General features: G+C 36.3%; 1 protein-coding gene across 4 annotated transcripts in view; it reads right to left on the bottom strand.

The window, feature by feature from the left end:
* Positions 1-22,554, bottom strand: part of LOC127655930 (maestro heat-like repeat-containing protein family member 1) — a 48,585-nt gene that overhangs the window by 6,808 nt on the left and 19,223 nt on the right. For 2 of the 4 annotated variants that reach the window (XM_052144014.1, XM_052144015.1), the window contains exons 10-35: positions 21,874-21,952; positions 20,621-20,734; positions 20,392-20,465; positions 20,055-20,177; positions 19,336-19,443; positions 16,170-16,314; positions 15,686-15,729; positions 15,272-15,413; positions 14,507-14,559; positions 14,227-14,334; positions 11,624-11,743; positions 10,681-10,803; positions 9,952-10,098; positions 8,800-8,826; positions 7,995-8,117; positions 7,758-7,837; positions 7,451-7,589; positions 7,143-7,238; positions 6,956-7,060; positions 5,495-5,630; positions 5,149-5,261; positions 4,850-5,002; positions 4,240-4,394; positions 3,925-4,090; positions 2,356-2,561; positions 1,279-1,416 (exon numbers count right to left, since the gene is read on the bottom strand). In XM_052144014.1, coding sequence (XP_051999974.1) covers positions 1,279-1,416; positions 2,356-2,561; positions 3,925-4,090; positions 4,240-4,394; positions 4,850-5,002; positions 5,149-5,261; positions 5,495-5,630; positions 6,956-7,060; positions 7,143-7,238; positions 7,451-7,589; positions 7,758-7,837; positions 7,995-8,117; positions 8,800-8,826; positions 9,952-10,098; positions 10,681-10,803; positions 11,624-11,743; positions 14,227-14,334; positions 14,507-14,559; positions 15,272-15,413; positions 15,686-15,729; positions 16,170-16,314; positions 19,336-19,443; positions 20,055-20,177; positions 20,392-20,465; positions 20,621-20,734; positions 21,874-21,952 — 3,017 coding nt within the window. The remainder of the gene's footprint in view (positions 1-1,278; positions 1,417-2,355; positions 2,562-3,924; positions 4,091-4,239; positions 4,395-4,849; positions 5,003-5,148; positions 5,262-5,494; positions 5,631-6,955; positions 7,061-7,142; positions 7,239-7,450; positions 7,590-7,757; positions 7,838-7,994; positions 8,118-8,799; positions 8,827-9,951; positions 10,099-10,680; positions 10,804-11,623; positions 11,744-14,226; positions 14,335-14,506; positions 14,560-15,271; positions 15,414-15,685; positions 15,730-16,169; positions 16,315-19,335; positions 19,444-20,054; positions 20,178-20,391; positions 20,466-20,620; positions 20,735-21,873; positions 21,953-22,554) is intronic. The other 2 variants (XM_052144016.1, XM_052144017.1) reach the window with 2 other exon arrangements.

Raw genomic sequence — 22,554 nt, 5'->3', positions numbered from 1 at the left:
ACACACCTTTAAAGTCAATTTTACTTGTATAGCACTTTTCACAATACATCATTTCAAAGCAGCTTTACAGGAGGTCATGCCTTAATGTCTCAAGTGAACTGCTTTATAGAAAATCATGCCTTATTATCTTTACAGTGAGCAAGCCAAAGGCGACTGTGGCAAGGAATAAGACTCCATTAGATGTTAGTTACCAAAGGGAAAACTCCACAAGATGTTTAGTTAGTGGAGAGAATTAACCTTAAGAGAAACCCGAATCAGCTGGGGGAGCCAGGTTTCAATTAGATTTGAAGACATCTATAGAAGTGTAGTCCTTAAAATCGACAAACTTGTAGTGCAAAAAATGTACAGCCAAGAAACCGACCAAAAATAATTATGATTAATTTTGCACTACACAGATGTTTGTCTAATCAAATGCTCTATAGAGTGAAAATAGGGGTTTTTACACTTGGTCACTTCATGCGTATTTACTAATCGGATAGCTACTGGTTGAATAAGCACATTCCATTTACACTTGGCCACATCAATGTGTCTCCAGTATGAATCCAATACCCATGCTATATGCAAATAAAACTTCTGTTTTAAGTAAACTTCTGTGATTATTTTAATTTGATTTCAAGTGATTTTGCTCAGTGAGCATGCTGTGTATTTCTGACTCTCCTACAACGTTCGCCTGTTTCTTAATTTGGTATTATTTACTGCTCGACACAAGCCCAGAAGCAAATACTTATGCTGATGTAGCACTGTTTGGGTGGAGTAAAGTTTACATATGTGCCTTGAACAGCCAGATGCATTTAAACTTGACCGAGTTTCATCTGGAATGCTCTGGAGGTGGTTTGAGTGATCAGATTTATATTCATCCGAATCCGTCTTGGAGGGCATTTACAGTTGGTCTTTTCATGATCAGCTAGCTATCCGATCAGCAAAAATGCATGAAGTGACCAAGCGTAAATACCCCCAATGACTCTTCACCAGTTACAAACTAATTACAGAGTAGCCAGTCATGGTTCATGGCTGTGAAATAAACAATAGTATGTTGGATATTTATAAAGAAAAAAGGCAACATGCCCCTCAATGTTTCCTGCCCAAATGTCCTGTCTAAATAAACAACAGATGGACAGGGAATATAACATTGTATATAATAACATAATAATAAGAACATTGAATTCATGTTTATGATTGGGCCAGTGAACATAATGTAAATGAAAAAAGTTTGGTTTGCAAACAATGAACAGTCTGAGTGAGTTTATGTATGGGAGGGGAAAGATTAAGTGTCTGTACCTGGAGAGCATTGTGACTCCTGTAGTGTGCTGCTGTGGGTTCTTCATCTTGTCCCAAGCTCCCTCCTCATCTAATGATTTCACCACAGCGTCCAGCTGAGCTCGAGCCAGCAGGATCCGCAGGGCCTCCACGGCCACCCTGAACAACACAGAAAAGAGAAACAGATGTCTCATTAGTCCTCTTCCAAATCCTGAGCTGCCTTGCTGTCTTCTGTCTGCATGTGCATTTACCTTCGAATTCAACAAAATGGAAACTCAAATGTGATTGATTTGAAACACTGGCAGCAATTCTGTTAACAGTCACACACGTGTACCATACAAACAGTGCTCCTCATAAGCACCACATGAGAGACATGAAATGTAAATGTGGATTACTACAGAGGTTGATGTTAGCATATTGCTAAGCTAAAGACTTTATCCTCTAATAAGAACAAAACTACATAGTGCACACAAATAATGGGTGAAAGAATATTTTGAATTACATGGAACTATTTTATATTGATTCTTCAGTACTGAATAAAATACAATGTTGACTTTATAGTCTACCATCCCTTGATTATCATGGATTACTTTATAGACAAAGGAAATCCAATAATGTATTAGATTTTGTCCTAAACAAGGTATTTTAGAAATACTTTATACATACTTTATCTTTTAAAAAAAGATAATGTTATAGCTGAAGTGTGTGTGACTTTTTCTGTGTTAAACTACTTTCTCCTATCCCAGCGTATATGCACAGACAACTAAGTAATCCATTTGTAGTTTCATTTTCTCAAAAAACTGTAAACACTGTGTCTCTGTGGCACTATAAAAATTGCTCTGTCGTTTTGAGAGGCCATCCAGCCCAACAAAACAACATTGACACAACCAATGGCATAAGTTTGGAATGTTAGAGACAGTTAGAAACAGACAGGGGGCGTATTCGGAAAGCTGTTTGAAACTATCTTTATTTTTGCAATTCTGTTCGGTGGCGCAGAAATTACACACTTCAGCTTGTCTGAATTTAATGCAAAAATGTCATTTATTTGTCTAAACTTGGAATTAGCATGACAGCGCATTTTATATTTATGGCACTCACCCACACACATCACAGTTGGCCACATTGTTTTTGTTGGATGTTTTACGTTCTGAAATTTTGCTGTTGCTGTTGAGATCTTTTGGCAGCTGAACTCCCACGCTGGAGCCCAAACGTACCAGCAGAGCACTGAAGAGCTTTGGAAACACAGCGGCCACGGCGTCAGCAGACTGACCATTAAGCATCATCTCACGCAGGGCACATGTCATCTATATAGAAATAAATACACACAAATACAGAAAAGAGTTGATTGTGTCATTATTTTGTTCCTCATAATTACTTTTTGATGGCTTAAATAAGCATCTAATGATAGTAAAAGTCGATAGATGCACAACAGTCACTGGACTTTTCTGCACATAGCTAAACTGAACCAGCAGTAGTACAGTAAAAGTATACAGTAACTTTATATTAGGTAAAGCTAAAATATACTGCATAAAAGGTTAAGTTTCTAGACTAACGTGTCGCAGGATCTAACCCTCTAAACAAAAGCTGTCCAAAGGCCTGGATTTATATATATATATATATATATATATATAAATTACTTGTATAATTAACTGCTTTAGATCATTTACAAACAAGTGGACAATTTACCTTACATCAGCTTAATGCAGGTCGAGCAGGTATAAATTAGGGAGATTCATATGAAGGGCTATTAACAAGTTATTGTCATTATTAGAATTTAAATAATTATCAATTTGGCTTAAATTTTGCTGACGTTTCATTGGGGTTTTGTGAAGGGTAAATATTTAAAGATATACCTAAATGCAATTCACACAGCAAGTTATTTTTGTACAATTTAAAATATATACATAATTCCCACTCAAAATGAAAGCAACATATAGAAAAGATGAAAATGTCTATTTTAAAACCAAACTAAAAACACTGAATACATTTGCCGGATATGATTTATCATTATAAATTATTAATTTTAACAATTTTCACAATCTTTTAAAAATGGTTTTAACACATTTATAATAGCGTAAATACAGGGAGACTTGTTTTTATTGATACTACTTAATTTGATCCATAGAAGGTTGTTTCCTACAACTCTAGCATCAAAAGATTTAAAATGGTTTTAATTTCTCTGCTTTGAATATTTAACTTTATGACAGGCATCTGTAAAATAGCATATAGCTATTCTCAATTTTTAATAAACTGATTCTTCTTGTAACCTACTGTTGTTATTGATTGGAACACAACCGCCATTTGTCCGTCTATTTGATTTACATTTTGTTATTATAATGTGCCTTCTAAAAAAAATATATATAATAATATTTTGGAATCTTGGCAAATCAACTGAGCTTCTAAAAGTAAAAGAAAGCGCTAAAAACTGGCACACATTTTCTATTAATTATAACTGCATTTAACTGAAGCACAAACATTAATTTATGAGCAGAGTTCTGAATATATTAGTAGAATACATGTAATAACTGAGAAGAACTAAAAGTAAAAGAAAAGGTACTAAAGACCAGCGCACAGTTTCTTTTAATTATACTTGCATTTAACTGCTGAAATGTAACCATGTTGTATAATGTAAACATAAATTTTGTTGACAGCTGTTGTAAGACTCACAGCCAATGGGTGACTGGTTGCAACTTTGGTCAAACCGGGCCTCATCATGGACTCCTTCTTATCCACATAGGGAACCATAACATACAGCTTCTCAATAATCATCTCCATGATTTGAAGGGCCAGAGTACTATCTGCTCCCAGAGCCAACCACATCTCACAGCTCCAGCTGGTGAAATCACACACACATATGGATATCAATGAAAAAAAACAAACACTCAAGCACACCATTATTATGCATCATGGAGCACATGACAGACAATGAATGCCATGCACATACTGACAACACACACACACACACACACACACTGTAATTACCTGTCATAAGGCAGTGGGTAGGCGACAAGTGTGTTGACAACGGTCTGCAGATGCTGTGTAGCGAGGATGAGAATGGACTGACCAACAGCTACCTTTACCTGCTCTTCAGTTATCGCCTGCAGCCGATTGTGTAACACCTCCAACATCTCTGGTACCTGACGAAGAACAACACAAACAGAGTTGAGATGAGAAGTTAAAATATCATTAGAATTTCTTCGATTGTGAAACAAGAATAGAGCATTTGCACGTGTGTGTGTGTGTGAGAACATCAACGACATCCTCAATTGGAAAAACAATTTGACCAACAAAAAAAAAAGGGGTTTTAGGGTTAGCCTAAATTAGGTATAATTAACATTATATTAAAACAATAGAAGCCTATAAATGTGCATGCTGGTCATGGTTTCCCAACATTTTGGGGGCCAGACAACAATCCCCATGATGAAAACAGCTTAAGAAACAAATTAATGTGTATGTGTGTGTGAGAGAGTGAGAGTGAGAGTGAGAGAGAGAGAGAGAGAGAGAGAGAGAGAGAGAGAGAGAGAGATGCAAAGATATTGTGGACAATGGTTATGTAAGACACAATTCATATTTTATTTGTGGTGTAATGTACCAGATCCTGCAGGCCAGCACCTCTGTTCTTCAGCAGAGTGTTGAGGATCACACTGGAAGCTCTAGAGCAGTTGGACTGCGAATCCACCAAACCATCAAACAACATAAACAACAGCGAGCTCATCTGCTGCTGTGGCAGACGCTTACTGATGACCTAAATCATGAGAGATGGGGGATGAGAGGGAGAGGACAAGAGTGAGTTAGTTCAGTATAGCAATCTCGATAGGAAAATAAGTCTTTTTAGGCTTCTCATGGCTTTGGAAGCATCAATTAGGAGAACTTTACATTAAGATATTTTACCTTGGTCAGCTCAGAGCAGGTTTTGTACAAGACTGAATGGTCAGGATTGCTTAGTTTCTCACGAACATCTAATAGACTCTCGACTGAATCGTCCTTATAGTCCAGCGAAAAGCCTGTCAAAAACAAGAAAAGGTATACATGTATTTTATATAAAGTTATATAAAATGTATACAGTGAAAAATGTATTTCAAAAGAAATAGAGATGGTTTGAGAGTCAACATGCATTCCTAAATATTTCAGGCATGACAACACTGTAAAATGCTAATTTCTTCAAATTTCTGCAGTGGGGTCTCATTACAGTGATAATTTCCAGATAAAAGGGACAGTGAAATGAACAGGGTAGTACCTTCATAGCGCAGCTGAATGTACATTAGGCTATAGACGCAGTCTATGGCTGCCCTTCGCACCTCAGGGTTCGGGTCTGTACACCGTGGGGCCAGGCGCCCCAAAAGAGCTCCCAGATTATGAAACGTCACCAAGTTCTAGATAGAGAGAGAAAGGAGGAGGGAGACAGAGAGAGTCAACAGCACTGAAAATGCTCTATAGATCTAATAAGATTTCCACTACATTCTTTTCCCAATGCACATATTTCATTAGTCAGTGCCTGGAGGAGACCAAAAAGATTTGTAGGAAAAAGGAAATAAATGATCCTACTTAAAGTTTCAGCTTGGGCAGGATAAAACTAATAGTTGTTGAAAGTGAATGTTTTGTATCCACAGATAAAATACCCAGAGGATACTAAAGGATTGGAGACTCCATAATGAAGAGGGCATCGCTAAGTATTACCAGATCTTTTAAGGTTTTTACTAGATCATTTTAGGTTTATACACAACATGGCCATACGTATGTGGATGAATGGGTTTGGCTATTTTAGTTACACTCATTACTTACAGCCGCATAAAATCAAGCATACTGCCATGCAATGGTCAATGGACAAAACATTTTAATAGAATGGGGACCTTTACTGTTCCAGCATGACAGTGTCATGAAACAAAATAAAACAAGCCAAAAATTTTAATAAAATACGGAAGCCCCGAACTGCACAATGAAAAAAGTCCTTTCTGTGAAAATGTTGTTCCATGTCTCTAAAATAGTTTTTCCTCTATAAAAAATAAATTATTTTTCCCTCTAAAAATATATTTTTTCTCTCTCTCAAATTATTTTTCTTTTTTTTGTTTCTTGAAAAATTAGCATGCGGTAACAACCACTATCAGCAAGCATGACATCTTATGCTTACAAGGTGACAGATGTGGTACTTGATCTGTTGATTTATAGTTGTATAATACTCTAATGCAAGTTCATATTAAATAATCTATATGGTTAAATCTATCAGACTTCAAAGACATCTATCTAGCATATTTACATGTTAAAAAAGCACAATATCAATAGCAGCATCGATATGACGGTGGTGAATGTCATTCAAATACAACCAGAAATTTGACAGTGGTCAAACTTTTTTTAGAGAGAAAAAGTAGTACATAGGCTCAGGAAGGCACTAAGACGCCTAAAAAAAAAATATTCACCTAGTGAAATTCTTTTTCACAGTGCAGTTCAGGGCTTCCGTACAAAAAAAAACTAACAAAAAAAAAAGCAAACAAAAACAAAAAGCAAAGCGAAGCATAAACAAAACAAACAAAAAAAATGAATAAAAACATAGCAAAGCAAACAAACCCCCAAAAAAAGCAAAACAAAGAATAAACAAAACCACAAAAATAAAACAAAACAAACTAATAAACAAAGCCATGTATCTATTCAAATCTATATAACTTCAAACTGAAGAACTGGCCTTGTCATTGAAGTCCCTTACCTTCACACTGAGATTGTCCAAGTAAAACTGCAGTAATTCTGCTGTGGACTTCACTGCCCTTTCCCGCTCATGTTCTTGCCCTGAGCTCAACCAGCTCTCTATATGCTATGAAAATTTAAAGCATTAAATAAATGGGGTTCATACAAAGGAACTACAAAGTGGCAAGTAACATTTACAGCTTCTTTACCTTGAACAAAGATTGAAGACCATCAGGATTCAAATCTCTTGCTAACACATTTCTCAGCAATTCATGAAGAGCTTTAAAGGTATCTGAATATAAGGCCTAGGGGGAAAGCATGGTTCGTGAAAAAAAAGAGAGAAGAAAAACACTACATTCATAATGCGTATTGCTTGCATACATCAATGCCTTTAAGATCCTAAATATGGATTTTCTCTCAAGTCTCTTATCAAAAATGTAATCCAATAAAACAAAGTATATAGTACAGAAGATAAAGAGAGATCAATTTGCTGGGGGTGTGTATATTTCATTCATACCTCTCTCTGCTTGGGATCCAGGGCTTCTTCATCTTTACCTTTGTCTGGTGTATCTGCGGTAGGAAGCCCATAAACTCCATTCAAACACGTTTTTAATAAGTCAAAATTCTCGTTTTCTGTTAAAGGGGGATCCAAGTTTCTGTAGGCTTGAGTCAAGTACTTAAACATTCATTTTGTGAAATCTACTGATTAAGTCTGACCATTATACTATATAAATGCAATTTAATTGGGAAAAGCAAGGCTTAAAAGTGTGTTAAAGTGAAATGCAGTCATACTATGTCAAATTTAAAATAACATGACAGGATACACAAGGTTGGCACATGTGGTCAAAACATGATGGCGAACAGGGGTCCGCATAACATCCGCTGGTTCAGCTTTGATGAAATCCTGCAGAAAAAAAAAAAAGAAACATGAATCCAACAGCCCTAATGGTACTTGTGAACTTGTTTTTGTGGTGATCTCTGCATCTGCATTAGGGCAGGGAAAACTATAAGGCCTGGTAGAACATTTTTAAACTGAATGGTCTTCAAATCAAATGTCCCACCATCATAACACCCATCAGCTCTTGTTTGCGGGAGAACAGGAAGCCCTGTTTACGAACACAGGTGCTGATCGCTTTGGCAATGAGTCCAACACTATGAATCAGACTGAGCTTCATTGTCAGGTCCTATGAAGTGTCCATATGAACATACACAAAAACAAAGATTAAAAGAGACAAACACGCACTCAAACAGTGGTTTATAGAACACTAAAAATGTAAATCAAAAATCACAGGCAAATCTTAAATGATTTAATGTGTGACGCATCTTAAAATTTACTCAGAACATGTGCTGAAAATAAAAAATTGATTCAGTGGAAAGAGGTTTGAAGAAACCTGTTGGTGTAAATCAGGAATGATTCAGAATAAAATATAGAACAAACCTGAAATATAGAAAAGCCAGAAAACCAAGTATATACAAATACAACAGTGATGCTTTAGTAAGACAATGGTTATCAGGTTAGTGAGCATCTTTTGACTTTCTCAAAAAAACACAACGTTCACTTTAGTAAAAAAGGTCCTAAAAAGTGAGCCTTAAATATCCTCTTCATCTTAAAATCGAATATAACAACAGAGTTTGGACTCAACAGGAAGGGCTTTATACAGTAAATATATATATCTTTTTTAAACTAATAACAATCTCAGTGTCATTAAGAGATAGATGAGATTTGCATATGCCTTTTTGAGAAGCTCAAAAAAGAAATACTATAAAAGTTTCATTGTAGCATCAAGACTGAAGATAAAGAATTGAGTTAAAATGTAAAGGTCAGAGGTCAGAGAAGGTCCCTATGGCAGCTTCCCTTCACGTTACCTTGGTCTCTACTTTAATTCCCAGAACCTGTACAACAATAAAATTAGTGATCTAGTTTAATTCTCAAATATAAAACAATATATTTTATTTAAAAATAATCAGAATCTATACCTCTGTTTTGACTGGACACAATATGGACTATAAGAATTATGAGAGTCTTCAGAGGTGAGAGATATAAATTGAAATGCCTTTAAACCGGATCTGTGATCATTATTTATATATATAGACAAACATTTTAAACAAAATTTGTTACACGGTCCCATAACAGTGAAATTATTTTTAAACAGCCAAATTCTTCACTAATTTGGATCAAAATCTCAAATAACTGCAGACTCTAAACCAGGGGTCGGCAATCTATGACACATGTGCCAACATTGGCATGCAGACTGGCATGCCAGCAATGGTGAGAGGAGTAGACTATTTTATTCATATGAAATTCTGCACCTGCATTCTTTGTTTCTTTTTGCTTTCAGAACAACACATCATGTAATAAGGAAAAGCCACTATTAATCCTTGAGATTTCCAACCCAGCATACAAGTACACCCTCCTTAAAGCATAGTCACACTCAAAAATACATTAAAAAATTAAAAGAGAATGAATGAATAAAAAATAAAGGTTTAGGATTCTGCATGCACGATTCACCGAAAAGGGCTGAATAGTTGAGCGGCTTATGATGCACGAATGGCTTGTATAAGCAATGGGAGTCTTGTCACACTTTGTGCTTAGCCTCCCATTCAGCTGATGAAAACACATTGCTGTGTCACCATGAGGAAGGACTACATCAAGATGTATATTGGAATGCAGGTGCGAAAAACGTAATTTAAATAAAAAAGTCTGCTCCACACTCGCTGTTGCTTGCGTGCTAGTGATTACATGATTAAAATGACATAATATAAGAAATATTTAAGATTCCACACAATGGGTGTTTTTAAAAAATAACATATTTAAAAATACTGTTGACTATGAATATCCACTAACAGTATACATTTTCCCTGTCATTTTATAATCACTACACTTTTTATCTGCTGACAAACAATATTGTGTTTTTAAGTTACATCCAAATACGACTGCTGACATCCAGTTAGCTTTTACTTATCTTTTCTGTTCAATGTCTAGATCCAGAGTGTTGAATGCAGCCCAGTGTGATTTACCTTGGTGTTGAAGTGCTTGGAGATGTTTAGGAGAATGACGCTATCGATGCGAGTGAGGAGTTGATCTTCTGGTGCGTGTATCGCAACATAACCATAACACAAAATCAGTGTGCTTTTCATTTTCTCCAGATCAACGTCATTTTTATCCTGGATGACAAGGAAAGCAACCAATAGCACATAGGTGAATACATCAATACAAACTAATTCAATCAACAATATGCACATTTTCATAACGTTTCCATGACTTTTCATGAATCATATTTTGATTCAGATGGTTTAAAAATGAATAATTCAAAATGATTTGTGAATCGCTTCAACCGATTAGACCGACATCACTATGGGTTGCGAGAACGTTTTACTCTACCCAAGAGCAATATCTAGCCATTGAAATATTTTAGAGCAGAGCATAACTAAAACAATGTATATTTGCAATAAAACATTTCAGGCCTGGAAAACAAACTTTTAAAATTGATATTTCCATGGTTTCCATGACAGTGGGACCCTGGAAATATAGTTTTTGAAACCATTTACAAAGCCTAATATAATTAGCTTTCTTATATTTTAGCCTTTCAACTATGAACCACAATGTACTTATAAATTAGTGTTAAACGATTATTAAAGCAACATAATATGGTAAAACATAAATTAGTTTATAACATTGGATTTGAAAAACAAAAGCAGATATTTTGGATCTGTTATGTGTGTGAAGCACAATAAAACTCATCCTACTTTGAGTAGACCAAATATCCCTGAGGCTTTCCTGAAGACCTCAGACTTCCCAAACTCCACCAGTTTTTCCAGAGTGCCATCTAGATGACTGCTGGCACACAGCCCAATTCCCATGGCAACACCCTGCAAAACAGATTATTGCCTGTTACTTCAATCATTCTCAATTAGCGACTTTTAACTGACTGTTAAAGCCTCAGATTCATCATTATCATACCAGTCTATGATTAGCATATTTGTCCTATATTTTGTACCTCACTGACCAACTTTGTTCATAGTTCACAAACAAATAATATTCTGTCATTATGCGTTCACCCTCATGTCATTCCAAACCTGTATACTGTTATTTTTTCTTAAGGAAAAATGTTGAAGAATCTACATGCAGCACTTCAATTCATTGACAGTTCATAGTGGGGGAAAAAGGCCCCACTGAAATAGTCACATTTTTGCACTATATTCCAAGTCTTCTTAAGTCATACAATAGCTTTATATGAGAAATAGACTGAAATTTAAGTCTGCAGTGGAGGGGAGGATTTTCCGTGACAAACAACCATTTTGGTCTGTTGTTTGGTCTCACAAAGCTATCGTATGACAAAACTCAAGGTGTTTTTGTGTCTTTTTGCAGCACATTTTGTGCTCTACAGTAAAAAGAAAATAGTAGAAGGACATAAAAGGACATGAGGGTGAGTAAATAATGACAGAATTTACATTTTTGGGTGAACTGTTCCTTTAAATATCCCTTAAGAAATTACACATTTTTCTCTATGATTATTTGGATGTTAAAAGAGAATATTACATAAAAGCTCATGATAAATATGTGAGCGGAACAGGCCGTGACTGACATGAGCTATGATATCAGCTTTGCTGCAAGCATTACCGTAACTGGTAAGTGTTCAGTGTACCAGTATCAGTTGGCATGCGTGCTTAGCAGACATTTTTACTGTACCGTTCTTTCTATTGCATCATTGTGACGAGCGTTGATCAGGATCTCCTGTAGCTGTTTCCTGACCAGCTCTTTATTGTAGCATTGCTGGAGAATCACACCAACACATCTATACAAAAAACTCTTTAGAGAGACAGAAGATTATCAGCATAAGATAAATACATGAGATTCCAGGGTACACACTAAAATAGTGATACGTGATTTACCAATATATATATATATATATGATCTGTCAGAATTAATGCGGTAATGCATGCGATTAATTAAAAACGTTTAACACGTAAATGTTTCTTAATTACAATTAAAGCATTTATCGTTTACCTTTGTATTGTGTCTGCCTGGAGTAATTACACTGACGCACACGCCACAGCCCCAGCACCCTTCTACAAAGGAGAGCCTACAAGCTTAGCATGCGCGCCGGTACCATAGACATTCTATGGGCGGAATTGTCTTAACACGCTAAAGTTGACTGTTAGGCTCTCTCCAATGATGGAGCTGCAGACGTAATCTTATCAAATAAAAGAATCTCAGACAGCTCATACCTGTCAGTGATAAAAGTATGGAGAAAGGATGTCTTTGCAATATTTTGAAGTATAAAATAATCCTGATGGGACTTGTGACATAAATAAAGTATATTTCAGCCTATGTAAGGCTAATGGTGAGTTCAAAGCGGTGCTCAACACTGGTGTTGCCACTTTGACGCAAATCATGAATGCAGCTTCACGATTGCTCTAACAAAGCGGATAGTCACGGTCTACTGGCAGATTAATATTGTGGAAGAAGACAGTTTAAGGTATTTAATGCCCATTGCAATAAATATGCAACCTATGTTGGGACTAGTTCTTTTAGTAAGTCAAACTCCTACTTAGACATTGGGAAACATCGGGAAAGTTTGATGTAACTTGAATTGGTGATATTTTACTGCATTTCTATGTTTATATTGTGGAAAGCTTTGTTTGGAAAATTTTAATAAAGCATTATATTGCTACATATTGTTTTTTTGTCCTTCCTACGATGGAAATAAATACATTTTGATCAAAAAATAAGTTGTGTCAAATTTCAGCACTTTTAAAATCTGTGATTAAATCACGAATAACTAAAACAAATTATGCGATTAAAAATTGTAATAGACTGACAGCACTAACATATATTTACATTTACATTTATGCATTTGGCAGACGCTTTTATCCAAAGCGACTTACAGTGCACTTATTACAGGGACAATCCCCCCGGAGCAACCTGGAGTTAAGTGCCTTGCTCAAGGGCCCAACAGTGGCATCTTGGTGGTGCTGGGGCTTGAACCCCCAACCTTCTGGTCAGTAACCCTGAGCCTCAACCACTGAGCCACCACTGCCCCTCAAATATATATATGATCTATATAGCAAAGCCTTCTCTGCTGACATAACATGACTAATAAATAAATATTGAACTTTTTGCCTATGTATTTTCAATCACTTTCCACTCCTAATTCATCTACAAACGAATAGCAAAAATGTATTCCTCGATGCTTACAAGCCAAGTGTGACAACTGTTTCACAAATCGCATGCCCGAATCCAAGCTCCTTAGCCTAAGCAATGCATGAGTTTGAGCTCCACCCCGTCAGGCCTTAAAAATTTCCACAGAATCCCTCAACAGTGCAAGTGAATAGGCATCTAAATTCAGATTGTCAGATTCATCAGCCAATCAGATTGACTTATTTGTTCTTGGTGGGTATGATCTTTAGGATATGTCCCATTCCAGACCTTCGTGCTGGCCCTGAGTGACGCAATCACGCTTTTTAGTGATGTACGTCATTTGAAAGTGAAGAGCGTGAGATCTTGCTGACGAGTCAGCTGTTATCACTGCTGTTATTGCCGTTGAGAAAAAACCTGAGATGTTCTGCATGATCATGCGACTGATTAATTAAACAGGAAAGGAGGACTGATTTTCACTTCAAGTAAATTGGTAAGTGCTTTTTGCACTGTTATAGCAACATCAGGAGTTTTCGAAGTGTAAATTAGACTGCTTGAGCATTTAGTGTCAGATCAACTTTTGAAAAGTAACCGTGTACCCCAACAAATAAAAATGTATTGCAAGCAAAATTTAAATCACAAATATTATTAGAGAGCTTTTTCTTGGTATTTCTTGGTTCTGGCATCATGCATGGATGTGTTTTTAAAATGTAAATTGGTATCATTAGTTGACTGCCACATAATGTATGATTATGTACATGTCTTATTCATTGTGAAACGGTGTTTCGTTAATGGCATGAATCACACTGAAGGCTTAGACTTAAAATGCATGGGCCTTGGCTGATACACACACACACACACACACCACCACTTTATTAGGAACACCTGTACACCGCCTTATTCATGCGATTATGTAATCAGCCAATCATGTGGCGGCAGTGCAATGTATAAAATCATGCAGATATGGTCAGGAGCTTCATTAATGTTCACATCAACCATCAAAATGGGGAAAAAATATTGATCTCAGTGATTTTGACCAATTTTTGGTGCCAGTCACATACAACAGTCTCTAGAGTTTACTCAGAATGTTCCTTTTATGTAGCAATAAAGCTGGTATACACTGTGAAAAGGCACAGATTGATTTCCAAACTGACCTTCTCATCCAGCGAATCATTGTAGGTAGGAAGGTATCGTGTGGCCTCTACTGCGAGCTGACCTGACCACTGGCCTTCGTTAATGGCTGTCAGAGTTTTAGACAGGAGCTTCATCACAATCAAAAGCAACATCTAATTAAATCACTGCCAACAACTTTGACAAGAAAGCTTAAAATGTCCTAATAGCAAATAGTCAAAATTCCTTTATCAATTTTGGAAAGAAAATCGTGAGCCTTTTCTTTCAATAGACATTTAAGGACACATACAGATTAATACAGACCTGAAGTAAACTCTCTTCCCATTTTTTTTGGTCCAGAGACTCTTCTGTTGATTCTTGTAGGAGGACAGAGGGAAAGAGAGCAATATTCAGGAAGAGATGCAGTCAAACAGAACACTCTGAAAAAATGTAATCAAGCAAAGATAATGGGATACGCAACATAATCATTTAGAGACACACCATTTAACTATTTTGGAAGAGTTTAGGAATGTAAAATAAGATTTTGGCTGCATCTTGGACACATCTGGCTGTCTTGTGAGATCTCGAAGTACAGGTGGTTGTAGTTTTGGATGACACTCCTCATCCTCATCTTAGCAGATGATTCAAGAAGCTATCAACTAAAAACTGACTCACTAAGTCTAAGAGAAACCTGTAAAGCAGCGGTTCACAGATGGTTTTGCTTTGAGATCCAGATTTTTACAGTGGACATGAAGTGGAGACCCAACCGTCTGGGTGGTATTTTACCTTGAATAGTTTTGGTAATGGTTTTGAGGATGAGGGTACTGCATGTCAAGCAACCTGTGCACATAGACATCTGGCCTTGCGAGATATGTGAATCAAATTGAAACTAAAAGAATGCCTAATATTGTTTATTAGAATAATTATCTAATAGTTATTTAGATAAACTTTAGATGAAAGGGATACCTTTGACAGGTGCTAAATGAATGAATATATGAGTGAATTAATTAATTCACTTATGAAAAGATGAAAGTTTACAACTTTACTCAAAAGTCAAACTACAGTGCTATTGGGTACATTGTCACAAACCTTCAAGGTAATTGAGCAGCTTTGGAATCTCTTTTTCCCACAGTTGTTCGGCATTAGGATGAATGTTAGGGCTGATGGCGTTGAGCAGACTCAGGGAGGGAGCACCATGCCCCCGACATCGGAAAGGGAACGAAGCATTCACCTGAAATGTCACATATTCATTTTAGACGTTTAAAGCCTATCCAAAACAGTGACTAAATTATATTATAAATTCAAAATGGCATATTTGGGGAAACGGTAAAAAAATATCTGACATTCTTTGGAGAAAATGCAGAAATCAGGATGAAAAAAAATTGAAATGATGAATCAATGTTGTGTTTAGACATTTCATGAAAAAAAATTAAAATTCACGGTTTATCTTACACATTTACGGTTAACTGAAATTGGAAAAAAAAAAAATAATTAATAACTTACAAAGAGCCTTATCATCAGTACATACTGTGAGGGAAGACTGGAGCCTGCGGAAAGCGAGAAAAAAAGAGAGAGGGCAGACAAGGGTTAACCCATTAGCACAGCACACGATCCAAAGTATTACAATTAACGAATAAATAATCACTGAGCCTGGGACTTATTTGTCCTACTAGAGTTCAATTTAATCATTGTCAGTGCAAGAAACAATTAACCTCTGCTCTATGAACTTTATTCACTTGATAAATACCACTTTTCATTTGACTAATTAGAACCAGATCCAACTGGCTAAGCAAATGACTTGCAAAGAAAACAAATGTCTGCAAGCGAAATTTACTTTTAGGCCAACAGTGGGAAATAAAGTTTAACGACGGCTGCTGGCTTTGCTGAGGAGACTGAGAGAGTGATTCCAGGGTGTCCTTCTGAGTCAAGGCATTATGGCACAGACTAATGGAGGTCTTGGGCTAAGATCCTGGGCGTGTGTCCATACCTTTTGCACTGAAGTCAATGGTGAAGTTGGGTTCCTGTGCTGCTTGTTTCTTATTGGCCAGCAGAATTAAACTTTTGCACAGGGGGGTGGTGGCATTTGCGTACTGGTTTGCGGTCAGGTAGCAAAGCAGCATCGGCCACAGAACCTACACACAATACAACATACACTCATTTCAGATCAACAGAAAGTCATGCAGCAAATCAAAGATATACTAAGTGAAAAGAAAGACTCTGAAAATCTATGACAAACTAAGCATTTATAAGATATTTAAGATAATTACCATAAAAATCTACAGCATAATTAAAAAACATTCCCTAAAAAGATATTTGCTCACAATGTTGTTTTAGCACCTGATTCACTAAAGGGACTATGCAAATCATGTGCCGGCAGAAACAAGGCAACAAAGTTAGCGCTAAATGCAATTAACATGCCACAATTCCAAATCTTGCAAGTTGGTTTTAAAGCGTTATAACACTCTTCTCCATTATTTGAGATGATTATTTAATGAATTACTGCTGCAATGCTCACTAGAAAACATACTGTTTAACACCTGCTTTCTGTAAAGAGAATTTGCACAAAACAAATAGCGATGAATATTGTGAATAAGGTGCAATATACTGCAATATACAAAATAAGTGTTGTATGTATACTATTAGGGTGGTCAATCTATAAACATAGTAAAACAAATACATTTTGTGATGTGCCAGTTAATGAATTAAATTACATTTCAATATTTGCTGAGAAAGGCCCCCAAATAAATGTAATTCAGTATATAATACAAAAAACTATTCTAATTATTATGATTCATATATTTCAAATACATAACATCATATACACATATTGTGGCAGCAGACAAGTAAAGCCTTTTTACAATACAAAAATAAAAAATATTCAGATATTTACAATGCATTCCTGTAGCAGAAGAGTAAATCATTGATAAGACAATATAAAAAGCGACTTTTGAATACAATGTATTGTTTACAACCATATTATTGATCATAATCCAATCATTGGCACACAGTTCACAGCAATCCATTTCACAAGTGAATTTGTTAATCAGTTTGAGATATATTATGAGGGCTATCTATTATAAGGACCCGTCAATTTACACCTACGTCAGACATGCTTGTGTAGCGTCTCGTGTGCTTGTATCATAAACATAAAATGTTTAGGTCACTGTGTCAAGTCAAATATAATTTAATACTCAATCTTTAAACACATCTTGAGATCCCTTAGTTCGGATTTGCGCTCCAAGTGTTTTGTGTTGTTCTGCCTACTGAAGGGTTTTCTTCACTGTATAAACTGCGTGTTGCTCATACAGCTCAAATTTCACTTACTGCCCTCTGGAGTAAACAGGTGGTACTACAAGCTTGCATTTCTCAGGAACCTTTATTATGGTCCGGGGGCATGCGTTTAATTGCGTTTTTGTAAAATGAATCGCACTGAATTAACGTGTTAAATCGACAGCCCTAATATATATATATATATATATAAAATAATGTTCCAATATCATTGAACATAAGCCTATTATTGGCCTACTACTGTCTCATTTTTAACCGTTGGTCTATTTAATCATGCGTTAAATTACCGTTTTGAGAGTCTCACTTGGTTTTGTTGCATTTCACTAGTTTTAAGCATCTCTAGTCATAAGCGCTGTGTTTTTAGAATGCTGTGTCAAGTTAAATATAGTTTGAAACATTGAAAACACATCTCGAGATCCCTGCATTCTGTTGTGCTCTGTCCAGCTCTCTTTGAGCGCAAAAGCACATGGGGGCTGCCATTTTAGAATCACATGACCAGCCAAATACTACTTGCAAAATCCAAGAAACCATCCTGTTATTTGACACTTTCACTCAGTGATTAAAGTAATCATGTCTGACTGTGAATACTACATTTCTACAATGGCATTTGTATCTGAAAACTATTGATCTTAAATGATGCTACATCCAAGCCACTAGGTGCCAGTGTAAGTCCAAGATGACACATAGACAAAAGTTATGGAGTGCACCTTTATATAGACAGCCCCAATATATAAATACTATACATTTATATACAATGTATATACATACATACATATAAAGGAGGATTGTTCGCACTGAAAAGAATGACAATTACATGCTGCAAAGCTGTTTTCAGCTCACACAGATTGGTGCAACTGTTTAGTGAATTTGCCCCTTTATTTGTTTTAAAACAACATTTTAAGAAAGACATAACAAAGGTCTAAAAATAGTCTGGCAAGAGGTAACAGTCTCCTGACACTTTCCTGGTTGTCATTCGAATGTGTTTTGGAGGAGAGACTGGAGACAGTCTCATCAGCACATAAACTGTTTTTCTCAGTCTGCAGTGGAGAGATCCATGTCAACAGCCTGCTGTTGATGTTGGGAAGCCCACAGGAAAAAAAATGATCTAATGTCTCTCTAGACACTCTCTTTCAAGCTGCAGTGCAGGACTGGGTCTGCTGACTTTGGCTGTGAAGATGATGTATTGTGCCGAAAGACTGCAAAGCCCATATCTCACAGCATAACAGAGTTTTTCATTGAGTTATCTCTAGAAAAGGATGCATTACAGAAGGACATGTGTCTGATTGTAAAGGCAGCTCTCCTTATTGCATTACAAATGATATTATATGACAGTTGAACATTTTTCAGGTTCACTTTTAAGGGCACAAAAAATGTAATCCTTATCCTGATGTTGTTCCTTTCTTTGTTCCATGAGTCTCAATCACTGTTTTCATTCATTTTTTGGAAAAAAGATGCAATGAAAGTGAATGATGACTGAGACTATCAATCCCTAACCTTCTGCCCAACATCTTTTGTGTTTCATGAAAAAAAATAAAGTCATTACAGGGTTGGAACAACATGAGGGTGAGTAAATGATGACACTTTTAAATTTTGGGGTGAACTATCCCTTTAAAAAGGCCATATTCTACATATTTTCCACATAGAAGTTAATCATATCATTGCTTATAAGTGATAACAACTCCATTGAAAAACACCAAAAAAAAAAAAAAATGAAAATGAGAGAAATTCGAAAATAATTAGAACTGAGGTGAGCATTGCGAAATCTGAACAAACTGTAAGAACCGTGACTCAAATGTAAAAAAATAAATAAAACACACCTTGTTTGAGGAAGGTGTATGCTTGTGTGTACTTGTCAGTGTACTCACGTCTGCCAGTCGGTCAACTGTAGTAGTGAATAGATGAAGAGTGTTGTCACACATGCTCCGCAAAGCCTCATTGGTCACTTCCTCTGGGTCTGGGGGTCGCTGACCTCGCTGTACAAATATCATCACAATTTATCACCAACTGTATCACACAAGTATTCAGTATAACTCAGGCTGGGCCAAAGCCAACATCAGATCAACCAACAGAGGGTTCAATTCAATTAATTAACCTATTGGGTCATGTTTAACAGATTTGAATCCATTGTGTGTGGTGTGAATGCAGCATCATTCAAGATCAATGGTTTTCAGTTACAGGTGCCATTATATCACAAATGGCATCCCCCATGGTGGGGGATTGGGCTCTCCATGTAGAATAAAATAGTTTTCATAAGGTTGCTGATATGAGTCATCATCTCATGTTTGTTTTCATGATTTTAAACATATGTTTTCAATTTCAATGTATTTCTTTATGAGTAAAGCTTTTTTAAAGAGGAAAAAAATCCTGAGTGCACCTTTAATGTTTCCTATTCTAAAACAGTTGTCATTTATTTTTCATGATCATTTTCCACCATTTCCATGACCTAACCTTAAGAATTAAAAATGCTATTTTACTGCTTTATATATAAAAGTAGAAGGAAGTTCAGTTGCATCTACACAGTCAGGTGACAGCAGCATTTGCAGTAAGACAATGACATGTTTTCTTTAGTAAAGTTTGTTCGTACATGGTAAGTGTCTGGTAGAGCACAATGCTGAATAATGAAACGGACAAGCAAGTCTCCTCCATCCAGCTCCAGGTATCCATGATGAGCCATCGCACTGATCACCTGCACCACTCTCTTTTTCACCTGGACAAGTAAACACTATTAGAAGAACTTTCTGCATGCCCAAAATAAGCTTTATACACTTAAGCACACAGATAAACTGTATATGCACAATATACACTAAATAGTCAAAAAGTATGGACAGCAAGCACATATTGCTGTGGTGTACGGGTGTCCATATTCTTTTGGCCATGTTGTGCATGTTGTCACTTGTTAAATTGAGAGGATATCTATGTACCTTATTGCTGTGGTCAGCCAAAGGCTGTCTAATGCTGGCTAGAATTAGAAACTTCTTGGTTTCCATAGTGGAGGCTTGAACAGACAGAGCACAGACATAAAACTTCCGTTCTGAACATGGCAAATCAGCAACATTCTTATACTTGCATAACCAAGCATGAGAGTCTGGATAAGGGTGCCTTGTCTAGCAAGGAATCAGTGAAGTATTTGATTACACATGTAAATCTCACTGGATGAGTTGATGAGGTGTCTGAGCACGGCCAGAGAACCCATTCTGTTCCTCTCATTACTGTTCTCCAACCTCTGCAGGACAAACACCATCAGACGGTCAAGGAAAGTGTTAGCTGTGGGCAAAATGCAACCAAACATTAAAAGTGAAAATGAATGCAATTCATCATGTTCACCCTCAGTTAAAGTTGACATTGTTCTATACCAGTAAATTAACCACCAAAACCCATGTATATAAATAAGGCAATGGTGTCTTGTTTTAATATCTTGTAAATGATCCAGTATATAAACAGTCCACAGACAATCTCTATTGGCATGTGCACGGTTACATCATCTAAACCTGTGCATTTCAGCTGGTTTTGCTTCAGATCCCAAATTTAACCCTGGGTATAAAGTGGTGACCCAACGAAGTACAATTTGCAATGTATTTTTTGAATAAAAGTAATTAAAAAAAAAGTCCTTAAATCAAATATTTATTAATATGACCATGATATGCATGAAAATGTGAAAAGACTATTTAACTTGCCTAACTGTGCACAATTACAAAGTTAGTTAGGAACACCTTATGTACTGCAGTTAATTCTGTTGGTGACTATCCCAGAAGACCTGCAAACCATTTTTGGGTCACAACCCATCAGTTGAGAAGCACTGACCTAATTGTATAGCTGTAATGGTTATTATTAAAATGGTTAAAAACCCCATTGATTAAAAACAAAAAAAACTAGGGCCCCTGTAACCACTCAAACATTTAAGGTGTCATCATTGTATTTCAGATTTTTATGTTTTAATGCTTCAGTACAGACCAAGCCCTTATACCAAAGATTAACACTATTTAAAGGGACTTTCTTTAAAATAGTTTGATTGACATGCACCAAAAAGCACTCGAAAACGTCAAGATTCCACACTTCTCTTTTAACATTTAAATGAGAGGAGAGCGGTTCAGCTGGTCTGTGTCACATAAATCAGTGCCAAACACAGAACTCGTATCATTTCACTTATTGGAGGAGTCTGCTGGTCAGACAGTTTAACTTAATCTCAGATCAGACTCCAAAAGCACATGACTGCAATAGTCATCTGACTGAGGCTACAACCTTCAGCCGAGTTAATGTCCAAGACAAAGGTACAGCTCTCAGTTGTTAATTTATAAATGGACAGTAAAACATAATTATATAATGCAATAAATATAATTAATGCAAGCTTTTTACACTCAAATGCACTCTAAATTAAATTAAGTACAGTTTATACTAGAACCCACCAAGGATACTGAAGCATCGCAAAACCTCATTGTGATTTTTCACAGTTGGAGGATTGCTGAAGTCCACAGGTGAACATATCTAAAAGAGTGGGAAACAAAAGAATTTAACTGCCTATGAACAAACAGATGAATGTGAATCTACTAGACACAGAGAGGACTTGAGGCAAAATTCTATCCACTCAATACAAATTGTGTATTTAACCTTGTGCGACCGTGCAAACATATGCATGGACGTAGTATTTTGGCTTCACTACACGCAATGCATAATTTAACTTTATTTTAATTATAACTGACTGAGATCAGTTCAGAAGGCTCTGGGCTGTCAGTAAAGCTTTAAACTTTCAACAGAGTCATGTAACAAAACAACATGGCACCGACCACAGCAGAGTTTGTTTTGGGAGACTGCATCTGGTAAGAAACCTAATTAATTGGTTAAGCATCTTATAGTAATTGGAGCGTCCTATAGCTCTCTATGCATCTGAGTGCATTCACTCCTAAAATCTGACCAAAAGTTCAGTTTCAGGCTGCAGATGATGTTTGAATTACTCAACATGTTTTGCAGACATGGGGCAATGGTAATCAGCACATAGATTCAGAATTTATAATTTACCATTTTATTTCAACATGGTTGGCAGTGATTGGATTATGCTGGCTATTACTTTGAATCAGAATTAATTATGC

Source organism: Xyrauchen texanus, chromosome 15 (assembly GCF_025860055.1).
Source record: "Xyrauchen texanus isolate HMW12.3.18 chromosome 15, RBS_HiC_50CHRs, whole genome shotgun sequence".
Classification (NCBI taxonomy): domain Eukaryota; kingdom Metazoa; phylum Chordata; class Actinopteri; order Cypriniformes; family Catostomidae; genus Xyrauchen; species Xyrauchen texanus.
Note: the sequence above shows the minus strand (reverse complement) of the source record. Positions and strands in the feature narration are given on the sequence as shown.